The sequence below is a fragment of the Mastacembelus armatus genome, chromosome 13, assembly GCF_900324485.2.
Source record: "Mastacembelus armatus chromosome 13, fMasArm1.2, whole genome shotgun sequence".
NCBI classification, from domain to species: domain Eukaryota; kingdom Metazoa; phylum Chordata; class Actinopteri; order Synbranchiformes; family Mastacembelidae; genus Mastacembelus; species Mastacembelus armatus.
The window spans coordinates 20,522,553-20,549,543 of record NC_046645.1 but is presented as its reverse complement, the minus strand read 5'-3'; the positions used below and the strand labels follow the sequence as shown (position 1 = coordinate 20,549,543).

The 26,991-nt window shown below is 39.5% G+C and overlaps 1 protein-coding gene across 2 annotated transcripts in view; it reads right to left on the bottom strand.

Moving 5' to 3' along the window:
• Nucleotides 1-337: 337 nt before the first annotated feature.
• The window catches only part of nbeab (neurobeachin b), a 178,540-nt gene continuing 151,886 nt past the window's right edge, over nucleotides 338-26,991 (bottom strand). For both annotated transcript variants that reach the window (XM_026295919.2, XM_026295910.2), the window contains 13 exons: nucleotides 22,646-22,786; nucleotides 21,591-21,710; nucleotides 18,278-18,430; nucleotides 15,652-15,819; nucleotides 10,411-10,500; nucleotides 9,163-9,355; nucleotides 8,315-8,386; nucleotides 8,015-8,170; nucleotides 7,390-7,560; nucleotides 4,924-5,025; nucleotides 4,494-4,690; nucleotides 3,714-3,865; nucleotides 338-2,149 (listed from right to left, as the gene is read on the bottom strand). In XM_026295919.2, coding sequence (XP_026151704.1) covers nucleotides 2,059-2,149; nucleotides 3,714-3,865; nucleotides 4,494-4,690; nucleotides 4,924-5,025; nucleotides 7,390-7,560; nucleotides 8,015-8,170; nucleotides 8,315-8,386; nucleotides 9,163-9,355; nucleotides 10,411-10,500; nucleotides 15,652-15,819; nucleotides 18,278-18,430; nucleotides 21,591-21,710; nucleotides 22,646-22,786 — 1,806 coding nt within the window. In that variant the 3' untranslated portion in view covers nucleotides 338-2,058. The remainder of the gene's footprint in view (nucleotides 2,150-3,713; nucleotides 3,866-4,493; nucleotides 4,691-4,923; nucleotides 5,026-7,389; nucleotides 7,561-8,014; nucleotides 8,171-8,314; nucleotides 8,387-9,162; nucleotides 9,356-10,410; nucleotides 10,501-15,651; nucleotides 15,820-18,277; nucleotides 18,431-21,590; nucleotides 21,711-22,645; nucleotides 22,787-26,991) is intronic.

The following is a 26,991-nucleotide window of genomic DNA, read 5'->3' as shown; positions in this document are numbered from 1 at the left end:
AACAATCAGAATTAGAAATACTTGTCTTCAGTTCTTAAGAAAAAAAAAATCTGTTATTGTTAAAAATTAACAATACAAAGATGTACTTAAAATCCAAACCTGGGAATAAAAAGCAAATGATCTCCATGAGCCTGTGGGTAACTTTTTGCAAGACTCACGATTTAGTGGGTCCACTGCAGCAAATCCAGACAGCAGATGGCAGTATAACCAAACAAGACACTTACCAATATTTCAGTGACTCATTTAAGCCACTAATTTACTAAGACACAGTTGTACATACTTGGAATACATCAAAACCTACAGAAACAAACACAAAAATGTAAAATACTCATGTTGGTAAATTTATTCAGTTTTATTAAAAACAAAAAAGAAAACAGTTGAATTTACAGTCATCAACTGTATGATTTAATCACAGCTTCAGACATATCCTAACTCTCCCAAAATGTGTGCAAAAGCAATTGGCAGTACAGCTACAATTTATCCATCATGACATAACATGTATTACATACAATTAAAATCCACTGCCTAATGCCAACAATTAACAAAATGATTTTGGCAAATGATTTCACATGAAAGCAAAGCAAGCCCAATGCCTTCAGTAGCTCTTAACATGCAAAACATCAGTATGTAGCACCACTACAAAATCAAAATTCAAACTCAAAAACTATTTGCATAATTTGGTTCATTTTTAATTGTCGGCTCACAGCAATCCTCTTCTCATTCCTGCAGTTTAAATGAAGATACAGTCACTTTGATAATACCAAAAATAGACTGGTGTCACTTTTCAAATACTGGCATGTTCATCAATAGATCTCATTTAAAACCATTCCTAAACCTGTTCAGCAACCAAGTCATAATATTGCTTACTATTGCAGCATGTTACAGCATAAACTGGTGTTCACAACTTCACAGATTTAAAATGGATGGGCAAACATTTTGGGCAAAATGGAAACTGAGACACACAAGTAGCAGTATTAATGTTTGCAGTTTCAACTGCAGAATTCATTAAAAATATTTCATCATGACAGAATACCCCAAAAATCAGTTTAATTTTTTTACTTTTTGTTTTTTGAAGAAACAAAACACATCTGATTGATAACTGTTGCCCCATATACTTCACTGGAATAATTTAAAGCTTTTATGGTGAGTCATTTCAAACCTTATTCCCTGTTAGTTTACTAAACAAAATAGTCCTTAATTTAAAATAAAATATGGAAATGCCACAATTTATTAGCCTTTTTGCAGACACCATGATCAAAAAGAAACATTCCACAAAGGACAAAACTCACATTGACTTTTCATCCATATAGGTGTTCAAACACAACAAATTAACAATGAACATTTTCTCTTTTACACATACATTTGACCACAGTTAACAATTAGCAAATAATGGCCATATATATATATATGTACTACTAACCAACTAATATCTGAAGTGAAATGAAGACATTCTGAACATTTATACATAGTTCACATTATGGAAATGCTGGTAACATGATAGCTAGTCTATTTATCTCAGCCTTTATGGGGATTAAACACTTTACACTGTCCATATTTACATGTTAACTCCCCCCACCCCCTAGAAAAGTTCCAAGTGAGATATGTATCTGCCATACAAATGTTGTATAAATATTCCTAACAGATAATTCATTGTGTTTTGCATTTTCAGTTTGAAACAGGGTCTTAAAAACCTTCATTACTTATGTTTTATTAACTTAACCATGTAACTATGTTAACTTAATCTCACTCTTTCCTTGTCCAGAACATCCGATCTCCTTGGTTCATTTGGGTAAATACATCAGCTGGTGTTCAGGTAAGACATAAAAACCACCATAAAATGTATTTAGCAACATATAAATGGAGGCAAGCTCACCTGAACAAGAGGCCAGTGTATGTAAGCACACTTTGTTCTTTAATAGCTACACCATACTGATGTTCCCCACCCCTCTGAATCCCGTTGCTCTGTGGATCTTCTACACAGCACAGGTTTGTCACTGGTTGTTAGGTATTCCTCTTAACCTTCCACACTTGCCTTCTGGTGTGTGGATCTGTCTTTCCTCAATACTTGTTTTGATGCTCATAGTGCCACCGGTTGAAATCGATGTTAAATGCAACGATACTGCCAGAGGCCATGCCTGTGATCAGAGTCCTGAAGAGCAACAGTACCATAACATGAAATCCCAGTGTCAGCAAAAATATTATAAATGATGTAAAATGCTAAAAATAGAAAACAACAAAGTTGAAGCTACATGTTTCAACATTGATTAATAATATTAGTAATATGTAATTTGTTTATTAGCAAGAAACCAACATGTAACACGTCAGTGTGGTCATTGTTTAAGATTATTCCCCTGCAGTTGAATTCTTTGTTAAAATGTCCGTATCACAATGAAATGAGCAGGGGAGGTCATCGGAGGTGTCAACAGTAAATTACTGGCTTACTCTGACAACTGAAGTAGACCATTGAGTCCCAGTATCTTTCTGCAACCCTTTTGCTCTCATGTCCATGGCTGGCTGGTATGTAGAAAAAGCAGCTGATTTCACAGGGTCGTCTTATAGTGCTACACCCCAAGGGCTTAAATGCTCAAGCACAATGAACAGAGCCGCTGCAGAATGCCTCTCTGTAAATGAAATTACAGAGCACAGCTCACTTGTGTTACCTAATGTCAACTTGTTGAGGAATGAGATTGTAACTGAATCAAGGGGTTCTTAAAATATTTAATCAAAGCAATTTTCTAAGTGATGTTTAAAAAAACGTTACACTTAGAATATGCTGCCTGATTTTTAGAATTTTTAGTCTCTGATGTGATTGTGGTGCCATTTAGTTAACACTAAATCTAGATGAAAATTGTCTGCTTGACCATCCTCTGCTTACTGTAAAAGGTTGTGCACTTCGTGGTGGTGCAGAGATTAAGAACTATGTTTTTGTTTTGGCCTACACTGTAACAGCTGCAGGAGATTTGCCCAGTGCCTGTGAATTGCAGCTTGAATGCTTACTTTCTAACCTCTGACTGCCAGGGTCACATGATGACGTCAGGCCTATAGCCCCAGAGCGAACGCTGTCGCCTGTGCGCCGCCATGTAGGCACCCTTTATATGACTCCTGATGAACCTTAAAGAATTCAGACACTGAGGAAAAATCATGCTGCTGACCTGCCGATGGACGTGTGCTCACTGTTGTCTTATTATCCAAAATGAATGTTTTTTTTTTGTTTTTTTTTTATATCTATGGCGACAGTAGGTTCCATTTAAAGTAAAAAGATGGTGGATATTTGACTAACTAGAATATACTGACAAATATGAAACACAAGCAGCACAAGGCTTTTTACGGCAATAAACTTTACTTAAGATAAAAAAAAATCCTTGTCTTTATATTACAATTTACAATAAGTGATAATGTCTATTAACTGGAGTCACCTTATCATAGAACCTTATTAAATCAGTAAATGTAACAGTTAAGTGGTAGACACTGCATTAAGATGACCGTCTATATCAGGGGTGGGAAACACATGTTCCTTGGGCCACTGTCCTGCTTGGAACTCTTTTTGCCCTGCCCACTGTTCATTACCTGAATCAGGTGTATTCAGTCAATCAGAAGCTGGAAGATACCAATTCACTTCCCCCACTCCACCCTCATTTGAGATGGTATCTTTGAGCATCTGATTGACTGAATACACCTAATTCAGGCAGTGCCTGCTCTTTATCAACTCTGACCTTTGATCATGTGATAGGTCCATGGATCTGATGCCAGCATCACAGCCTGGGTAGATGTAGAGCTGGTTGAAGTTACAGGCCTGCCACACCTCCACCACACCATTGTCTCCACCCGTCACCAGGTTCTGGCCATCGCTGCTTAGGAGAATTGCCTACAGGTGGGATAGAAGGGAGTGGGGAGTTGAATGTGTCACTTTGAATTTTTACTGTCCCTTTTAGAGAAGCATTTTTTTTGCTAATGCATATAAAAATGTCTGAACAAGAGATGGTTGCGATATTTAGTTGGAAGTTCTGTACAAATTTTTCATAATATTTATAAAGTTATATCTCATTCACCCGCTAATATTTTTGTTTCACCTGGATTAAATCCCTTCTGCTTTGTTTTTAGGTAGAGCGCTTTGCCTACTATCCAAAGGATCAGTGGTTCGATCCCTGACTTCTAAGCCACATGCTGAAGTGTCCTTAGGCAAGACACTGTGAGTGAGTGTGTCAACAATTGTGTGTGTGCCTGAAAGGAGAGTCAGGCGAACACATTGCATGGCATTGGTGTGTGAGTGGGTGAATAAGAAATAATGTAAAGCACTTTAAAAGTTCAACATAAGACCGTTTGTAGTTGGTCATTGTTTTAACTACATATAAACAAATTTACAGGACACACAAATGAATGAGAAAAAGTAAAACGTATCTTCATAAGAAGTTGAGCCACATGTCATGAAGGGCAGCCCCACTGGACTTTGGCATTGATGCTACAAGTCTCTGGAATGCTGCAAGTCAACTTACCCTAGTGGAATCATTGATTTCCATCTGTGCCAGTAGTTTTCCATTAATACTGAAGTTACAGAAGTGGCCCCGTTCATAGTAGATGATGCAATGGCCCTCACTGGACACTGAGATGAGCCGTGGGCACTGATAGTTGTCTGGCCCCTCCAGAGCCCGCAGCAGGTCCCCTGTGATGGTGTGGACCAGACAGGGACCCTCTACCAAAACAAAATATACATAGAAACAGATGTGTGGACAAACCATATGTATGTAAAAAATATTCTTTATAAAATCAAAGTGTAATTTATACAGTAATACTGAGCACGCTCAGATTCCTGATCCTATCATAAATGAAGGTCTAGACTGTCCCTTGAAATGAATACCTATCAATATGCCAACTCAAAGCAAAAACTTACATTTTTCTTTTTGATGAGAGCAAAAACACACTGACCTTTAGCTCCACTGATGACCAGGCCTAGCTCAGCACACACTGACACGCACACCACTTCTTGGTCATGACCCGTCAGAACCGCTCGTGGTGCCGGGTAGTCGCCTAAAAGATAACATAAACTATCATAAAACAACATGTCAGAACCTAAAAACATCACTTAAAAACAATCTGAATAGTGCTTAACCAACAAACCTGCATTAGGCAATAAAATCCTATAAGCACAAACAGCGATTGTTACACACATCTGCTAGCAGGGAGGTCCCTTTGAATTGTTATGTAAATATGGGGATGCAGAATGATGGCAAGGCCAGCCACTTGATTTCATCCCATGTGTCACATGATTGATGATGGCCAGGGGAGAGGTTAGTGAGGGGAGTTTCACAGCACCTGGAGCCGACCTCCAGTAGTGCCAAAACACTGCCTGAAGCATTATAACAGTAGCCTTCATGAAATGCACTTATCACCCATAGAAAACCTTCATCCAGCCAATGAAGCAGAGACATAAATATTAAACAATGAATGCAGAGCGAAAGATAGGAATTTTATACCTTCAAATTAAAACTTGTGGGTTGCTAATTTAATTAATTCAGTAATTAAAATACATTTGACATTTTATATTTAAAATGTTTTTTTAGCTTGATGCTGGCAAACTCATGTCAAACTAACTTAACTGACGTTGAATATACCATAGATGCCTTTTGTTGTTCATGTGAAATTTTAGCCAATTCTGTAAAAGTTTCTCTGTTCTCATCCTCCTGCTCAGCATATCACTTCTGCAGCTATAGCGGTCTGGTCAGGGAGCTGGACTGTGATCGATGCAACACAGGCCCTTAGAGAGTAGGACCTGAGCAGAGCTGTCAGTCTCAGCACCCGCTGCTGAGGTGGGGCTGAGTAGGACAAGTGTCACAAAAAGTCTCAAGGGAGAAAAAGGGACCTAGTGCAGCTCACCTACCTGACAAAAGAATCAATCACTCTGTACTACATCCCCCAAATCCTCTCTGAGCTCTAGGGACAAGCTGGATTCAGCCACCACAATTACCCAGTGCAAATAACCCCCCCCCCCCCCCCCCCCCCGTGTGATGGGCCAAGTCTGAGAGGCAGACTCTACTCTATGATTGAGCTGGAAGTTGTTTTAATTATCACACTTTTAAGACACATGCACATCAATGGGATGAGGACAGTGATTCATCATGCTGTTGCAACATATTCACACAACCAACATTAGAGAAACTATAATAGGCATGAAATCACCAAAATGAGACTCCTGGAAATTATTGGTCAATAAATAAGCCAATAAGAGAATAAAGTGGACTTTGGTCTGCTGTGCTCTTTGTCCCTTCAAATTGAGGCCTTCAAGTATGAAAAAGCTGTAATGGTCTGACCCTGAGGGTAGTTGCATAGTTAAATGTGACTGATATTAACTGTATGCAGAGATTTGTATAAAAGCAGCAACCCTCTTCTTTTACAAACTCCAGGTTCCTACACACCTAGTCCTTAGCATCTCTGAACCAGCCTAGATTATTTCTGCTGCTTCTAGTGTTACTGAAATCATGGTATACTGAAAAGGTATTTAATAAAGGATATGACATTTTTTGATTGAGTGAAAACACATCCTGTCTTTTGTTTCAAGATATGAGGTATGTCATTTCATTCTGTTTTATCTGTTGAAGATGCACTGTATCAGGGGATTACTGTTTTCCTGCTACAGTAACACAAGTGCTATTGCCCCTTGCTAATTGGAGGCAACCAAGCTGAAATTCTTAATTAACTGTCGAAGCCTCAGTGAAGTTAATTAGAGAACACTCTCAACTAATCCAGAGCTTCTAGAATCTCTGACAATTGGAAACACAAGATCTTTTAACATGCACACATTGCATTGTCACTCAGAAATAAATTTCTTCCTCATCTTACATTTTTCCATTAAATATAAGCACCTCACTTGTACAGTACTATATCAAAAGTGCTTTGAGATGAGTGATTTGGTGCTATACAAATAAATGAATTGAACTGCTTCTCTTACTCTGATAGATTTCTTTGAACACAGACAATCAGTGAGAATGAGCTACTAAATGAAATTAGCAGCAGAAGTCACACACTGGGGTGTGCCATTTTGAATGCCAAGACATCTGGAGTACTCTACTTGAAAGCAACACAGCTCAACACTATGAATCACTCTAATATATTACAGCTACAGTGCAGATAAGCTATTCACTCTCTCTCTCTCATCATGTGATTTCTAGGGCAGAATGCTAATTTTCCACTGTTGCTCAAAGACTCTGCCTTCCTTCTTAAAAATACCAACAGCAGATTTATCCTGCATCTTTTAAGACTGTTACTTCACAAAAGGAGTATATTGCATAAGTGAAATACTAAACAATACAAGAAGATTCACATGCCTTTGTCCAGAAGGCAAATCCTCTATTACTGTATTTTCTGTGTTCATATGTGTGGCACATGCATACTCACTGTTACTGGGGTTGTCGCCAATAATATGGTGCCGTCCGCTCCAATACCACAGCAGCAGGGTAGCATCCCTGGACCCAGAGACAATGTAACAGTCTCCTCCAATGTAAGACTCTGACCTAGCCAGACATGTCACCACGTCCCAGTGACCAAAAACTATCTGGGTCAGCTTGCCTAAAGAGGATATAGGTACATACAGAATTTCAGTGCTGGCAGTCTGAAATGCAAAAACTACTGCTGGTAGCATTTTATTTATTTCAAAACCTCACTGACTTTAGCAAAGGGAGTATTATATCAATTAGTGAATTAATATTCCCAAACATTATCTGATTTGACCCCCATGTTTAGAATCAATGAGTTGTATGCAGCCATTCCAGCTGCAGTGAAAATAATGTACATATTTAAACAGGTATGGTGTTTACATTATTATCTTGCTCTCAGTGAATCATAATCAGTGTAAAGGCACTTATTGGTGAGTTCCAGTGTATTACAGTATAGTCATCCATTTTTCTACAAGGCTTGTCAGCAGAGAGCAGCAACAGTACTGCATTATTCCCATCACAGCACTCAGTCCTCCACACATCAGTGCACATCTATAAAGGAAAAAAGAGTTTACACTGTAACCTACCTGTCTCGGAGGAGTACACACGAAAGCTCTTGTCCCAGAAGCCACACACCAGGATGTAGCGGTTGTCAGCTGTCACCACAAAACAGTGTGTGGTGATTTGGATGCTCTGGTCCACTAGGTCTGTGATCTGACGCTTGTTGCTTCCAGTACTATTGGCTGTGAAAAAAAAAAACACATCTCAATACCTGAGGTGTTTCAAGTGATTTTTATATTAATAATTATGACCCTAACAATAAAAGTAAATGGTGTACTGTTTAGTTTGATGCTGTGTTTTTATTCAAAACAATGAAGACTACTCACCAATCAGAGGATCCATCTCTATGGGTAAATGATGGGCCTGTTCCAAAGAGTAGCCTGGTGCTCCTCTTAGACCTAGATTCAGACAGAGATACACTTAGAAATAAACCAGGGACTATTTCTCCCCGATGCACATGTGCATTTGCACATACACACTTGTTCTCTTTTTATAGTCAATTCATAATCTCTTCCAAGAGATGGAATTACTGGGGGTCCATCAGAAAGGTTTCCATCTGTTTTACTAGGATTGTTTGTCCTGGGGTGTCAGACTTAATGGAGACATTTTATCCATGCATGGGAGTATGCGGAGCCAGTTTTGCTTAAAAATATGGAGGCCTTATTATCATTATTATTCTGAGAAGCCAGACCATATTTCCCTCCTCTCCAACAAGATGGTGAGGGTGTTGCAGCTGTGTTCATTAGTGTGGGAGCAGCCACACAGTGCAGACTCTTTGGTCCTGAGCTCAGTGTGTTTCTACAGTGACAGATGGGAACGTGTGAGAAGAATGTGGTGCAGTTGTGGCCCAATTTCCTAGTAACTATTGCTTTGGCCCTCTGACCCTAAGGTGAGGCTGATTTTCAAGGAGGTGCTCTGTGGGTAATGTTGTTCACACATCTCTCAAATGGAACATGTGGAAACATTCATAGTCAGCTTACCTGGGAGGTGCTAGCCAGCTGGCTACAGCTCTATTAACTGCAATGGGCCAGGTTCTGTGTGATGATGATGAAGTGATTTTACAGGGCCACTGCTGTGGCAGGTATCACATGTGGCATGGCGCACTTTTTTTTTTAAACAATGGTGTATATGTATATTTAACTGTTACCTGCAGTGTAAGCTGAGCTACACTCACCAACAGTGTTGTGCCATCGATTGACAGCAAATAAGCGACTGCAGGTGACGGTGACCACAGCAGGGATGGTAAGATGGGGCAGGGTGTTGGCAGCCACATGGGTAACTGGTGAATTGGATGGAAACTTCAATACCATGATTACATCCTGCTGCATTTGGTCCTTGAACATGAGAGGACTCTGTGGAAGGAAACACTATTGAGTAGAAGAGAGAAAAAACGGAATGTGGAGAAAGATGCAGGAGTGTGTTGACAGGAGAGGAGGAGTGCAAGGAAAAGGAGCAGGAAGGCAGAGGAAGAGAAGATGGAAAAAAATGGTATGAAAAGATGGGAGAAAAAGAATGGGAAGAGGCAATTAGTGTGGAGGTTGGAGGAAAAACTAGGCTCAGACACAGAGAAGAGCTTCATGCACTGCCCCCACCAGATAGTACAGTCAGACAAGGGACTGGTTAGACAAAGGTAAGACATGAAAAACTGGAATGGAGTAGGCTGTACATATGAAATGGTGCATACATAATACACACGTATCAGACAGATTCTGTGTGGTCCACAAACAAGAAGCAATAAAATAGATTGCATGAATGTTTGTTTTTTTAAAAAAAATATCCTCCCCCTATAAAACTCAGCTCAAACGGTCCAGCATTAAACTGCATGCGTGGTAGGAGTAAAAGCATTGGAGGAGATAGTAATACTAACAATATTCCATGAGTTCTGAACCAGACTCAACTCACACCCTTAATCCTGGAGCCTTTTGACACAAGTTTTGCAAAAGTAGAAAATTGAACTAAAAGGTCTCAGAGGGACCTGCCTTACAAAGTTTCTTGTAGGGAGAAAGACAGAGAGAGCACCACGTGGAGACTGAGGGCTAGGCTGGCTATTACATGGATTAAACAGGGAAGAGCAGCTACTAGGCCAGTAGGGAGCACTCTTCCCTTTACATCACACTACTAGTAGGCGAGACCAGCTCTAAAACACTGCAGACAACTGGTCCTGAAAATTTGTCATTGTACTGGGGGTCTGTGACCTATATGAGGTAAGATTTCTGAAATATTGATCATTTGTTAAAAAAAAGTGGACTGAATGAAATATATAAAAGTGAAAAATCAATGACATCTATCTCAATCTTGTGTCTATCTACAAACACATGGACACAAACACACCATCCAGGCTTACACACATCTACACATCCTGCCTCACACAATCCACTACCAAAGGTGCAGGGAATTTTCCCAGCTTGCTCGTTGCTCTCACCAGGTGCATGGCGGAGCTGCGTGGAGGATGTGGCTCAATAAGCAACTGAGATGGCGTCTGTCCAAAGCTCTGGATCTGCGCCTCTGTGGCCTGCGGGAGAGAGAGAGAGAGAGGAGAAGGAGAGAGAGAGCCGCTGTCACAATCAATATGCATCAAAGTGATGGGTCAATGCGTTACTTGACAATGCAAGCAAATCCTAACTCAACCATGCCTCTGAGGAAGGGGGGAGGTAAAGGGAAAGGGGTGCACTCCCAACCCGCCTGGGTGCTCCCCCTTCCCCCTTCAGCTGCAGAGTCATCCAAGTGTTAGTATGGAAGAGACAAGCCTTTTCCTATTAACATGCTTCAGTTAACCATTCCCATTTCCAGGCGCAGGGGCCCCTACTGCACAAACATTAACCTGGAGTGACATTCAGCTAGGACTGCAGCAGGCCGGCCCACTTTTAGATGTTATTGTGTTTGAAACAGTGGCGAAAAGCACGTGCACACGTGTATAACACATAGGCACAAAATCACACAAGCAGACGGTGGCCATTTGGGTAAGGGGGATAAAAGATGAATAATGGGGTATAAACTGCAAATGTGGATGCATCCGATTTAGAAGGAAAAACTAAAAATAGCCAAAATCACAACCTGAGCAGACAATAAAAACACAACACTTAAGGTTTAAGCTTCTATTAAAAAAATAACTTCACTTTAAATGGACAAAATATCTACTTTGTCTCCAGTGAGCAAGGAAAAACCATCAGTAAGGGCTGATAAACCTCACTGAAAGCGGGGCACTCCATGGTGGGAGTGATTGATGTGACTGGAGCCACTTCCACCATCAGAGGGGAGCTTGTAGACGTCTGTCAATGCCACTGTGCACAATAGAACATACATCGCTCAGCCTTTCGCCCGCCCTTCTCACTGCCTGGGTGACTAGCCCTCATTTTCCTCTGCCTGTACACACCACTCACTATCAAAAGGAGCCATTGGGTAGCACATGCCACAGTGGGAGATGTGGCACAAGAAGTTTGGAGGTGATACTGGGTTAGGACAGGCCACCTGCAAGCCAAATAGTCACCCTCGGTCACTTCCTATCTTCCACAGCACCAAAAAAGGTGCTGTCACACAGCAGTGAAAGTCTCCTGTGGTTTGGTAAGCACATTTGGCAACCATTAAGTGTTAGTCAGCATTTCTTTACAAAGCAGTCTGTCAAGTAATAAGCAACTGACATTATAGCCATTTAAGGTTAGGTTTGGGGTGAGGGTCACAATGTCTGTTCAAATAAAGAAATTTGATACAATGATCAAGAAAGGCTGAGAGGGCCATGTGGAAAACATCATGTTGCTTGTGATGATTTTGTCACCAGGGAAACTGGGCTGCTGCATGTCCTGTTTTGGTAGTCTTAGCTTGTCTTCATAGTCTTAGACAAGCTTGATTCCCAACAATTGTTTCTACTGTGTGACTGGGACGATTTGTCTGTGTGTGTGTGTGTTTTTGTCAGGGGAAAGGGGTCTTACTTGTTGAAGGTTAAGTCAAGAACATGTACTTCCACTTGATGATCAAAACATGTCAATATCTCTCAGGTGCTCCAAAACTAATCCTCTCTGAGGTATGTCAGAAACTTATCTCTATCTCAGTCTGAGATGGAGAGCACTTAACAAGCAGTTCATTAGTTTATGTCACTTCAGGCTCTGCTTTTTGGCTGATAAGTGACACTTATTGCCAAAGCCATCTGGATGATCTCCCCTCCCAGCAACAACCGCCTTGCATGAGTGAGCAGAAAACATCCATCATAACTCAGTGCATGGGCCTGTCTGTCTGTCTGACTTTGTTGGTATCTGATTGTGGTGTGAGGAAAGGGCTTCAGAGGTGAGTGGCTGTAACTTTTTATCTGTTGCCTGGTTCCCAAATTGGTGACAGAGACTCCATGGTGAATGTTTCCTTTAACAGCATCCTCCAGTGCACTCATTCACAACACAACAATTCTGTCAGACAGACATGGCCTTGCATTGACCCACTGAGCAGCAGGGGATCACGCTAAGTCACGACACCTCAGATCAGCAGTGGAAGCTACAAATATGAAGCAGCGCCACCTTTCACCCTTTGGCAGATGTTAGATTACAGACAGAAAAGTACCACCGCCTTTTAAATAGCATAAACAGAACAAAACAACACAGAATCTTTCCGGCAACATTCAAATTCATACAAATAATGTATGTAACTTACATATCTGCATCACTTTCTCATGTGACAACACTGCTGTCATTCTTTGCATGCCACTGTAAATTTGTTTTAGATAAGCTTTTGTGGATTAATATGAATCATTAAGTACTAAGAATTGCCCTGAGGGTTTTTTCTTGATTGACAGCTTGGGAGTTGACGTGCACTACTGTATAGTATGTAGCAGCTCAAATGTTTCAAACACTAGGTCTACAAGTAAGGCAGCTATCTTTACAGACGATGCATGTAAGGTTGCCATGTTCAGTGTTAAGTCATTTTACTCCTGTAGTTTGTGAACCAAAGCTGTATGAGAAAAACATTTCATATTGCAGGACACAACTACAGCATCAAAGTAGCCCCACTCTCAAAATTACCACACACCTAAGTGGACACCACAACAAACAAAACCTGAACATTAACACTATGTTAATATAGTAAAGCTTTTCTGCTGCTCAGTCTGTCTTGTATTAAATTTTATTTCTCTTTTTCACTTTTCACTCACTGACAATATATTTTACAATAGTGTAAGATCCCAATTCAAACTCCACAGGACAGCAGTAAGTAGTATCAGACATTTTCTTTAATTCCTTCATTTGTAAAACTCTGCAGGTCAGAGCTCATCATATATGGGTACAGCTAATTTAGCACTTACTAGATCTACTAGATCTACCGGAAAGATCTACCTGAGAAAACAAAAAATAAATCAGTCTAGCTTCTAGTTGTCTTCTGTCTACCAGATATCCCACACAGTCTGCTTGACATGATTTAATATGACATCTCAATTATTCAGAATTGAACTGGTATTATTTAATATTATTATGTTTTCACCACTGTGGATATTTAATTCATGCATCACACAAAAATACGGGATAAATCCTGGCCCTTCTCAATTCAATATGGGACAGATCATTTTATGTAGCATCCTTTTTTAGAAGGAAGAGGTGGCAACATTAATAGTATATGACATGTATAAAGGGAGTTTGTTATCATTACGGTCAAGCATTTAAACACTTCACCATTAGAATATCAAGGTGAAATGAATTTAAAGTGTGTCAGCTGGTTCAGAGATCTTCACTGACTAGCCACAGCACACTTGTGTTGTCTTTGTTGATTTTGAGTGGTTGGGAGGGGCAGTGGCAGCTGAGGAGGAACAGAGTCCCACTGATGAATAATTTGTCTGTTTACTTCTGAGTGACACAGCAGGGTCTGAATCAAGGGGTTGCTGTCATGTTTTTCCATAAGAGAAGGCTGTCAGAAGAAGCATTACTGCGAAGGACTGCTGTTCCAGCAGTGTGCCCAGTAGAGCTGTCATTGTGTCCTCAACCACAGGCCCGGTGGCATGTCAGAGGGTGTCATCATTTCCATCTGACATACAGACGGAAATCATCTCTCATAAGCTCTAATTTCTTGACATTTCAAATGCCTTAATTGTTGTGACTAACGCCAGATCTGCAGCTTCACCTGTCAAGCCCAGAATGAATCAATACCCCAGAGGCTATCGTCACATTTCAGCAGGTCTTAGCGAGACATTCATTGGGCATTTTTCCATGCTCCACCTCAGTGAGTCAGCCAGGCCGCTCACAGCCTGGCCTGTGTGGGATAGGAGAAGTGGCAAACAGTTATAGGAATAATTGTACCATGAATCCCACAGGAAACCACCTAGACAAATTATCATAATGTTACTGTGCAGGACATTTTTCAACTTAAATCATTTCACATTAGAGTATCAATGTACAGTAGAACTACTGGAGTTACATCACGGTAGTGTATTTTGGAAATTATGAAAATGGACATGTGGTATCATCAAAACTTTTTCATGAAGGGATTGTTGTAAAAATTCAGTGACTGGTATATGTTTAGCAAATTGTTAGTAAATCTTCTCTATAACATAAATAAAGATATTACATTTTTAGTTCCCATTTAATTTATTTGATCATTGTCCGTTTTCAGGATACTGCCATGTAGTACACCAGGTTATATTTTTCTTAGAGGGAGAAAGGAATCCACCTGAAATGAGAAAAATGACTGAGGGTATGAAGGCTTGTCTTAATTAGTGCTCATCACATCACAATCACATCAGTTGCAATTAGCCAAGCCAATTCCTTTCTCCACCACAAATGCATTCACGTCACAATAGTGACTTCATCAATTGGGCAAATTAGCAGGTTTCCTAGTGTGCAACTAACTAACAGCTCCGTCAGGGTAACAGTGGGTAGGGGAAAGACAAGTAAAAACCCCTCAACTGAATGCAAAGTTTTAAAAAAAACCCATCTTCTAAAACTCTTTCTCAAAATAATAAAAACCCCACCTTTCACAATATGGTTTGGTAATTAGATCAGCCAAATCTACTGCAGGTGATTTGCATAGTGGTCACTTGATAAATAAAGGCACCCCTGGAAGTGACAGTATATAAATGACTTGTTTTGCAGACAGCAGATGGTGAATATCACAGGGAGAGACGAGCTCACACTGGAAAGTACCACAATGCATGCCAGCTGCTGCAGTGTCTGGTCTCCTTTCTCCTATACGCAATTAAGCTATTCACAAGTAGTATGGTCAGGATCATAGATATTCAATTAATTGCTTAAGAACAAGACGATTCACCCCTTTATGTATTGACTGACTGACCTCTAGTAATTGATCAAAGAGCTTCAGCCACATTTATTGATCTGGTTAAGGGAAAGGATATAGAGTATTATTCAACACCAGAAAGAGAAAAACATTACAAAAACATAAGCATAAAAATGTCTTTAAATAATGTGATCAGATCTTAGACAATTATTATTTATGTGAAGGAAAAGAAGTGAATAATGTGTAATTACAAAAATGTTAACCTCAAAGCAAACTTCATTAGCAAACATCTCTGGCTGATTCTCTCACAGGTCACATTTGCATGACATGATAATTGATTGACAGATGCATTTTTTGAATGCTCCTGGAGCTAAAGTACATGCCAGAACAAATGCCTATGGTGAATAAAAGAGGAGGAGGGAGGGGCTCAGTCGCCATGGTGATGTATGTGCGTGTGCCTTACCTCTCTGAGCAAAGGTTCAGTGATACTGTCCAGGTTGACAGAGCCCTCATAAGTCAGGTAGTGAAAGACATTGAGGGCACGCACCGCCTCTGGGCCTCGCTGCTTGTAGCCAAAAATAAGGTCAATCCACTGATGCAGCTGACATGACACAAACTCGCTTTCCAGGGCCTGTCAGAGGAGTACAGGGCAATTAGAGGTGAGAGGCACACCAGCAGCACACAAATTGTACTTCCACACAACAATGAGCACAACAAAACACACCCTACTTTACTGTACACAGATGGCCCACCAGGACATAACCATCAATTCACCATCACCAAGCTAATTACAAAGAGTGCTAAAAGGGAAAAATAATCAGTCGCGTAAAGGCAAATACTGAACCCCTTTTACTGCAAATTAGAAGAATGAAGAAAGGCAGAGACAGAAGCTACATTTTGATGTATTCAGCTAGTTCAGGACAAGTCTCCTATACAGTATCAATGTTCTCTCTCCACTTAAAATAAATCCAACCGCCTTTGCATGGAGACAAAGACATCAGCTCCACAGTCCATTCTACTGTAAAACCATCTTTACGAGCAACATTCAAAAATTACTTGTGAGAGCGAAAAAAGTGACAAACTTTCATGTGGGAGTGTTAGTGAGTGATTTGGGATAAGGTTTAAGGCTGATAATTACTATAGATAAACCTACAGAAGCCAGGCAGCAAGGGGTTTGATATATTGTTCCTCAATACGGAATAATACAATTCCCATGCATACTGCTATAAGGCTTTGCTGAAGGAATTTACACTCCTCCCCTCGCGTCAGGAATAACAGCCATTACCAACAAAGCCTGCTTGAGCACACAGAGGCAGAGTTTGCCACAGGGCATATCACTACAATTGAAAGTGGCACATGCAAAGATGGGAAGTGGGAGGAAGAAGGAGGGAAGGAAAAAAGAGGGCAAGTGAGAGAGAGGGGGAGGCTGGCAGATAGCTTCAGTGACAGAAATGAAATAATAGAGAAAGCAAAAGTGTGGGCCAGCTAGGGAAGAGAACAAAAGAGAGACAAAAATGGAGAGAGAAGACTGATTTTCTGGATGTGTAAATATACTGGTCTGTGAATGTAACAATACAAGGCAACATCACACATACATCCTTCAGCAGTGAGAAAATATCCTGTGTAATCCTTTTTTTTAGTCATCCTCTCTCCTTGTTTTGAAAATATAGACATGCCTGTAACAACTTCCAGCTTCTCCTTTCCCTCTCCCATCCTAACTCTCCCCCCTTCCACCTCCTACCTCTGATGGTATTCAAGCCTGATAGAGCTCAGCCAGGCAGCATGGGTAGAGCATGGGGAAAGGTCACCACCATAAGACTAGCCCAGCTCTGTCACTCCAGCTGAAAAGGTCAAGTGTGTTCCCACAGCCTCTTTCTACCTTTAGTCAAAAAATAAAGCAGCACCTACCCTTAGGATATATAAACTACATTAATCCTTCTTAGCTTTTGAGCAGTAAGATCCAACCATGTTGTTCTGCCTTGAAAAAGGAACCCTCTCATCAGGCTTAAATTAGAAATGTGGTATAATGTGAAAGGTGCTGTCATCACTAAAGTTAAACTAAATTTAACAATTTTGCTCAAAATATATCCTAATGGACATACAGTTTTCGTATATTCACATATGAATATATAGCATAAATGCTACCAAACTACAGTATTTTTTACCGTGTTCTTTATATTTGGTGTTAAGTAATCACAGAATACGTCAGTGTTTGAAATCAAGCCACACAGCCATAAGCACATGCAAAGCACATTCATCATAACTTATGTATGAAATGTGTGTGAAGTTTTTTGTGTTCTCTTTCAATAAATTTAGTGGGGAGGGCAGCTATTGGTGTTCTACAGAGAGAGAAAAAGGGAGAACAGAGTATATCTGATGCCAGTAGAGGAGTCAGATCTCCTTTTCAGTTTCAGTGTTATACCTGAGACCTGCTGAGAGTTGTGGGCCACATGTTGAAAGGCTGTCTGTAATAAACGGGTGCACACAGGCACTGGGACACATGCAGACAGAAAGGGCCCTGCATACTGCCAAAGTGACGAGGCCTGGAATTACAGAAGGTAATACTATAGTGCAAACTTGCCCTCAGCCTTGCCCTTGAGTGACATCACTGGGATCAGGGTTATGGTGTTAATATTGAGCTATGCACTTTATTAAATGGTTCATGAATAAGACAAAGAGCCAGAGATGCAACTGAAGTTTAGAATGAGCAATAAAGGAGAGACTGATGCCATAGCAGGGAAGTAGAAAATCTAAAATTAAAGAATTCATTATTAAATTATACTATATCATCTCCCCTATAATACATATTCAAGTCAGTGCTATATGGTGTATGTGTTATATGTTTGATAGTGTGCAACACAATGGTATTCATTCAAGAGACTGATCTCTACTGAATAGTATGTCTAAATATTTTTAATTAATTAGGAAAGAGAAAATATTTTACATTCCATTCTATCTATCTTACTAAAAATAAATGCTTAGTATAATTTTTGTTTCTTGCACTGTTGTGATTGTAGTAATAACTGAAGGTAGAGAAGCTAATTTCTATGTTGGAAGTGACAGAAAATGAAACAGCAGAACAGCTTTACCATCCTGTTTATCCTAACTAGATCTTCCGGCTTCGTGGCCCATGCTGGCAAGTCCACATCACAAACCATGGTTCGGTCTTCCTTCATTCCCAGAGGGTAGCCGTTGCTGTTGACAAACATCTCAGGAAGGTAGTAGAACTCAGGAATCAGTTCCTGTGTTTTAAAAGAACAGAGATGCTCATTTTTTAAGGCTGACTGGCAAGACCACAATGTCTAACACCACAATTTTCACAACACAATTGCCTAGCAATTCAGCCAAGTGCAAGAAAATCACATATGTGAGGACAGAGCCACAAAAAACAAAGAAAAACAGCTCTGTATCCCACTGAGATTAAGTGAGAATTCAAGGGGAAAGGTAACACAAACAAACTAAACAGCAGGCCATGAGAAGGTGGTGAGAGGTGCTAGTTCGGTTATTCCAGGCAGAGGTGTTAGCTATGTTAAATGAAACTGGAACTGAGTTGGGCTTTTCTCCCTAGTCTCTGGGCTCCTCTGATGGGGTCAGGACCTTGCAGTGGAGTGGAAGTCAGCATGGTAATGGAGGCCCTTAAACACAGCCTGGTGGATTCCATACATTGAAGAAGAGAGCAAATATTTACTCAAGTTTTGAGACAAACAGTGTTTTCTGCTGCGTTGATCATACTGGTTAATATTTTCAACACATGAAATCTACATCATGTCTACTTTACATTAATGGAGAGCATTTTACATATTATGTCATTAGCTGGACTGGAAATTATTTTTCATATGTGGAAACCAACTTGCAGAGATTTCTTGAGATATGAAATGCACTGCAGTGAATGTTTGCATAATATGAAGTTACATTTAGAAACAGTTTTTAAAAACGTTCAGAACATGTTTCCTCATTTTTTGCCCTCTGGGTTTATGTTTCCTAAAATAAGCTTATGCAATGCTATTACGTACAGTAACTGAAATTTAAATGTCATACCATCATAGAAAAGTGGAACATTTGGACAGATGGCACTTGCCTTCAACTGCATTACCATGCAACCAACATTTAACTATGACAAACAATAAGAACAAAGGAGACCATATTTATTAATGGCCTATTTAAAAAACATTTGAAATTAAAATTTAACTTCATAACACCCTGCAATTAAATGGCAACTTCCTGAATGTCAAGCAATCAATTCCAAAACTGTTGTATGCATTAAATGGGAAATGAGCTCAACTGTCAAGACAAATGAAAATGTCATATAGGGAATTCTTTATGAAACATAAATTATGTATATTTGAAGTGAATTTGAGGTCCCCACTCTGATGAGTGCACAGTGAGGCATTTCCATACAAGTTAAATACTGCAGTCTATTTCTAAGCCTAAGATAATAAAATAAGGTGCAAGCCAGTACTTTGTATCAGACTTGTTTTATGAATGTGGTGTTTGTTAGATTCTGTGGTATTATGGAGTTTTATATTGCCTATGGGATACATAACATTTAGAGCTTTTAAGCCCCCATAAATCACTGGATTTTGAGAGAGCGAGTTAGCATGACATGGTACAGGCCAATAACACTGCTGGTCTGCTGTTGGTCACATTTCACCCTCTGCACATGACAGGGAGCAGAGTAAAGTAGGCATTCCTCTCTGCTTCCTTCAGTCTCTTGCACACACAGGCATATACACAACTACACTTTCCCTCCTCGTTTTCATTTGTAAACTTCCTGCCGTAACTCACCAGCAAGCCGTTAAAACTGCCAGCTTCGTTTTCAAGCCACCCTCCCATGGCAGCCATTAATTCTGCAACAGCATCGTAATGGGCTAACAAGTCAATCACACAGGCCTACATTGCTTTATACTGTGTCACCTTAATGACATGTTCGTCAAAATCTGTCACCAGTGGAGTGCTGCTGGATTCCTACAGACAGCACGGTGGCAGTTTGTGCGTGAATGAGAGAGTGTGTGTGCATGTGTGCCCACTACCTCCAAAAAAAAAAAAAAGAGCCTGTTTCTCTTTGCCCATGGGTGGCTGTACCAACTAAACATAACTATGTGCACACATAAATAAATGAGAGGTATGGATGCACATTAATGATTGGGCTGTGGAGGTGAGGTTTGGTCGGCACAGGGTTGTTTCCATTTGACTTGCTCTTTTAGGAGGTCATCTCCAGCAGGGGTTCAGCCTCCCTTGGTCTTGTCGTCATTACTGCTGAAGGAGGCCGGGGTTAATGAAGGAGAGACCCTGGTAAAAACAAGCTGCCTTTTAATCAGAGGCCTGATGGCCTGCTTCGTGCACTGGGCTGTAGCTGACCTCAACCCCAGACTCCTGTTCAGTTTGAGCCTCTTTATGGTGACTATGCATGGCATTTGTGTGTCAGTCTGTATGTTTGGCTGCCTTACTGTGGTTTATTTTGGATTGAATAAAATATAGCAATACCCTTTTATTACTGTTTCATATTTTCATTGTATGTTCAAAATCGCAAATATAAAATTATTTAAAAAACAAAGGGCCATGCAAAGAAAAATAAGAGAAATAATAGAAAATTTGATTTTTTAAAACAGATCATAGCAATTGTTAATCTAATTAGTTACTGTAATGACTGCCTCATAGTTTATCAATAATGAAGCATAGTATAATAGTTTTCAGTTTCTAATACACTTCTAATACTGCTAGAAATACAACATTATCATCCACAGTACAAAGCCTCTCCTAATAGATCAGTAGCCATCCCATGTGTGTAAAAACAAATGCATCCAGACATACAAGTAGTTGACAGTAGGCTGTATTTGTTAACATGGTGGCATTTGACTATTCTGCTGTTCGCTGGTTTATAGCTTGCTGCCTCAGCCTTGCATAGATTGTTGCTGCTCCCCCTTAGACCCTGGCAAGTAAAAGCCCTGTCTGTACATAAAAGACTACATTTTAAATAGCTTTTGTCATTAATGCTTTATTAATTGCCTCAGGCAACAGTACCCAGTGCAGGGTGTGTTAGAAATACATGACACTTTGAGGTCAGTGTGTATTCCTGCTGTGTGCACTGGGCAAAATGGAAGCAAATCAGCAGGGTTCAGCGTTTTCAGTGACTGCTCTGTTGATTTTCAGGAGGGCTTTGTCTTTCAGACACTGCCTTTGTTCAAACTCAGTGCTTGCATGCACAGATACAAAAAGAGTCTACCTCTTTTCTGCATTAAATAAATCAAATGTAGATTTCTAAGGGCTAAGATATTCTGTCCACTATGGGCCTCTGTGTTCACTGTTTAGACAAGGAATTTATAATTAATGTTATGTATTTAAAGTTGCATTCAGACACACTGAGCATATGGATTATCATATTTGCTTTATTGTAAATCTCACCTTCACATCGGAGGTGTCCCTCTGACAGTTTCTCCAAGAGCGGGCAATGGCTGAAAAGGTGCGGTCAGGATGGTCGAATTTATTGTTGTTGGTACTAAGAAAAAATGTGGTGAAGGGTTCCTACAAAGACATAACATTAGACATCACAGAGAGAAAAGATCACCACTGAAATCTTTCAAATTTTCACCCTTGTGATCTACATTTTTATTGCAACCCTCATCATCAGCAAGAAGGAGACTAAGGGACCTCTGTAGAAATCAGTCATTAATTGTATCCAAGCCTGAGGGAGAATTAATTAGTGTTCTTCCTGAGTACAGTACACTATAATGATAATTGGCTCAAATCTGGTTTTCTCAGCCTGAGAGGGCAACCATTGCTGGTTGGAGTGGAAGGATCACTCATCAGAGGAAGAAAGGAATTGTGGGAACAAACCGACAGAGGTCAAACTAGCAGATCTTAAGGGAGCTCCCTCAGTTCATCAGCCCCTTCTACTAATGATGGGGGAGCAGGAGAAAAACCGTACAGTAACTCCTCATAAACCTCTCAAATTAAGCTGACTTCAAAATCAAATGTACACCCAGTCAAAGATGCTGTCGAGGATGTAAGGGCCTGTTTTGTGGGGAACAGATTGGAAGAGCATGTGCCTCCTCCCTCTTTTCCAGAGTAAATGAGGACAGTGCTCAGTAACCTTGATGGACATGTCTCTAGCGCTCACTGGGTTGCCTGAAACACATAAACCTGTCACAGCAGCCTCTGTAAATCATTACCCAGCCACTCTTTATTTAGTTCACATATGCTGGTTTACTGGCCTGTGAAATGTGTTTTCTGAGCGCCATTGGTCTAACTCAGGCCCAATCAAATTGAGATGTCGAGCTGTTTCCTGTGCAGAAGCCAACAGACCTCAAAGTAACAGCATCATCAAGTTTGACAAGTGACAATCAACTAATGCAGAGTTGAAAATAAAAAGCTGCCTGAGGATGTGCGTTTGATTTCATTTCTATTCTGATGCTCGACTAATTCTGTGCTTTTAAGCACAGTATAATAACTTTACTCACTATTCTGACAAGCCAGTGCAGGGTGGAGGCAGCAGTGGAGTAGTGGGAGCTGTAATGACATGGTGGTGTCTGGTCATCTTCCCACGTCTCATAGCGTTCAGCATAAAACGCAGCGCGCTTTGGATTCAGGGCACCAATAGGCTGGAAAGAAAATAAGGAAATTGAATTGAAAATTTAAAAAATAGTTATTGCAGTGGATATTTTATACTTTATACTTGCAATCTTGACAGCACACACAGCTGAATTGGTATGCAATCTAAAAGTAAATAAAAGTGTTTAAATTGAAGTTTATAAAGGTTTACCGTTTAATGGTTTTTGTTGTAAATTAGAATGCTAACATATTTATTCTTGCTTTCCTGGCATAGCATTATGCCATAAAAAAGATATTCTCAGTAGTATAAATCTTAAAACAACAAATAAATAAAGCAAAAAAAAAAAAAAAAAAACAACTTAAAGCAAATGCTGTAACTATCAAAGGAAAAGGTACAAATCTGTAACTGTCACACCCAATGCAACAACTACAACTTCAAGTCAAAGTGACCAACCAGTTTTCATACTGACATGAACTCAGTAATGAACAATGTATCCTTAACGGTCATATTTACAGGAATAACACCTCTGTAGTATCTAACATGCCTTTAAGTAACTACTTTCTCAAAACTCTGGCTGCAAGCACAAAAATAAAAAAAAAGTTGAAAATAGATAAAAAGTATAACATCAGAAATAGTAATAGTAACCTGTTGAATGTTACGGGAAGGCTTAAAACCATATTCTAGTCACTGATCTTGCCTTCTTTAAACCTTCTGTTTGGATCCAGAACTGCAGAAGTCTCAGTGAGTATTTGGTTCAGCGAGCAGCAGAATGTTTGTAGATCTGAGAGCTGTACCAGTCACATGGCAGCATATTAATGATGCAGTGAAAGACAAGCCCATGAAAGGATTTACATACAAGAGAAAGAACTGTGAATTATATATTAGTCCAAGTCAATTCTGAAAAATTACAACTGACACCTATGATATAGATAAGGTTAGGATAACTAAGCATTTTAAGGATTATGGCCTTCTCATCTCTGCAAGTCAGTACATCACTATGCAAGTCTATATTGTTCCATAGGCAAGAGTGTTTGGTAACTTATGTTTATTTTCACTTATATATCAAAAGTATGAAAAAAAGAACTGATTTTTGCTTTAAATGTTTTTGTTTATACTATACCATCCTAGAGCTCACATTTTATGAAAATAAATTCTTTAGTCTTTTCTTAAATTATTAATAAACCCTTTCATGAAACATCAGTGCTAAACTGAAGTTAGTCTGAATCATATAATGTATTCATTTTTACTTACTTAGTGGACAACCACACAAGCCACATAAAAGTGGGATTTGTCTTTGGAAGTCCATTGGCTCTTTGCTTAATCTGTTTTTAATCACCAAATGGAAAATCTTACTGAGAACACACAGAGCAGGTGACGCTATATAAAGAATGAAAAGTTTGCACAGAGATGAGGTCATGGTGACTGGACAGCTCAACAACATGATGCATTTCACATTTCAAACAGATAGTCATTATTTCTTTTATCCATGACCGTTTTACAACCTTGAACACAACCATAACAAATTAGGTTAGTTATTTTAGTAACTCAAATCATGATACCAAAATCTAAACAAGCTGCTTTGGTGTCTAAAACAAACCAACTATGTTTTCCTATTGCCTGTGTTAGGAAAGCAAAAGAAACAGAAAGACATAATTGGGCATAATTACAGAGATAAACTTGCAGAGTCTTAGTAGTTTTACATTTGATTACATGTGGTGAGACTGGAAGAGTTCAGGGTAGATGTGTTTTACTCTGGGATTTGTCTGTCTGACCACATTATTCTCCTGAACCCTAAAAGGTTCCTGTTGCAGCATCTTCTTTCTGATATTTATGGGGGTATGGCGGCAGGAGTGAGCTGGATGGCTCAGTGAGGATGGAAGGGGGAGATATGAGCGTCCCTTGTGCTAAATGTTGTACGTAATCCATGTGGATTAACCCTGGCTGACCTGATTTACACCCAACACGCCCATCAAGCCAAACACAGTTCTTAGCACTCGTACTCCTGAACACTGATGTGTTTATTGTCACTCTGGCTACTGGGAACCGCTAATGGGAGTTAGCTGCACCTACAGAAAATTGTGCAATCTAATAATGTAACAACATAGGTAATATTATCAATTATTACAACTGCATCATAATTAGTTTTTCATAGAGTAAAAACCTGAACACAGTTGGCTAATATGCTGAAAAGGTAGGCAAGGAACCATTATTTGTATATCAAACTTTAAACTGAGTTCATTCCAACACCTTCACAGAGGCAAAGAAAGGCATTAACATAAAACAAAAGTAGATTTAGCATCATCAGGAAGTTGATTCCAACTGTCTTAAAAGCTGTTAGCTGGCATTATGCTCTACAGGTTTGTATGTCATCATAAAAACTCTCCACTACAAAACCCCAAACTAGCCTTACAATGGTAAATAGCAGAGCCTGAAATTTTCTAAAAGGCCAATTGAGTGATGAGTGAAGTGTCAAGACTGAAAATGTCAGAAATCACGAAAAACTCTAATATGTTTGTTTTGCATTTGAAGAACTGCTGCCTAATTATCGAGAGGAAATAAAAAAGAAAAATAACATAACTGATATATTTATTTGACATCCATCAAATTATTTCATAGTTAGGTCAAACCCTGGATAGCATGGTTCATTATTTAACTGCAGACTCAGTAATAACTTCAATATTGTACTGACACCATCTCTGGGATTTTGCCCTTGGCAGCTGTTTCATTTTCATGTGTTCTTAAGGCAACAAACGTACTCACATTAAACATACGTTTAGCAGCGAATAAATTGCTTTCTCTGTCTTTTCATTCACCCCATCAATGTAAGAGCGTCAGAGGCATATTGGCAGTCAATAATAATATACTGAATCAGTTACAGTGGGGGAAGGGAGACTAGTAATGTAATCAGTGGCAGGTTTTCTACCTGAAAGCTGCTGTTCAAAAGTCAGCAGAAACAAAAAAATAGACCGTCAATTTAAAATGGTCTGACACTGATGCCTAAAAATAGAGCCACTTATTCTAACAATATTAAAACTAAACTCTTATTCTTTTCACTGGGTACAGTTTGTACTCAATTCAGTACAACAGACACACTCGTTCATTTTCACCACACACTTGTTCATTTTCCAGATTATGCTCATATCTGTGTCTAGCAGAGTGTATATGCCTGAAGTCAAAATTAAATGGGGCCTGTTTTTTTTCCCCTTAAAATTTAATGGCAGTCTACATCAGTGTTAGCACAAATGAATAGACTGAAAGAGAAGTTTATTGAGATCTGCCTAGATTTATGGGGTGATAATAGCCTTGCATGTGATGTCTGGGCCCAGCTGGATCGACGTGCAAGCCACAAGACGTCTCACACTCTGTAAAACCGCTGCCAGTGTGAATAACACAGCTTAGAGCTGTAAGAAAGACCTAGGTAATAACATAAGACAGAAAGGTAAATATACGGAAAAGAAAGCTGCATATAACGCTAATAGATGTAAGAAATAATAATCAACAATTCCCATTACAGCTCCTAGAGCTAGAGCTGTATCAAAATAATTGATTTTAAGTGTGTATTAAGTGTTTTAGGGCCCTATTTTAATGTCAAGATACCAAAAGAAGATGTTTAACAAACAATGTCATGCTATTATAGGCAGGAGTATGATATGAGATAGCAGCGAACATTACAATTTCAAGCTTTACATTTTGGGTACACTGTAAATCGAGATTCCATTCTACTGTGCCAACTTCTCTACTAAACAAACACAACAACAAACACTGCAAACAAAATACAGGGAAGGGACTCAAAGACATGTTTAATAACAAGTTATTTCCTGGTAATTCTTATATTTGGCTCCAAAGAAATTAGGCAAATGGTTCCTTGCACTGTTAGTTGGTTCCCCTAACAGGTTCCCCTCAGCTGTTTAAGCATAAATAATAATACATTGTCTGTCTGACTTGAAATAAGAATGCTCTCAGTTTATTTACTAGACAGGTTAGTGTGCCGCAGTAATCAATGACTGCACCGAAAAAAACATGTATTGGTTCACACCAAATCATGATTCTTCAAGCATATTTTGTCACAGTTTGCCGTTATTGGAAAATAATTTTTCATTTGGTAGACTGTTGAACACTGTTCCCGTTGGGGCTGTTATACAGCATATGCTAATATGCTGAAATGTAAAAAAAGGCAACAACAAAATAACGGTAAGGCTAACAACTTCACAATTTGAAAGCAAATTCAGGGTATAAAGTAGTGTCATAGGTGCA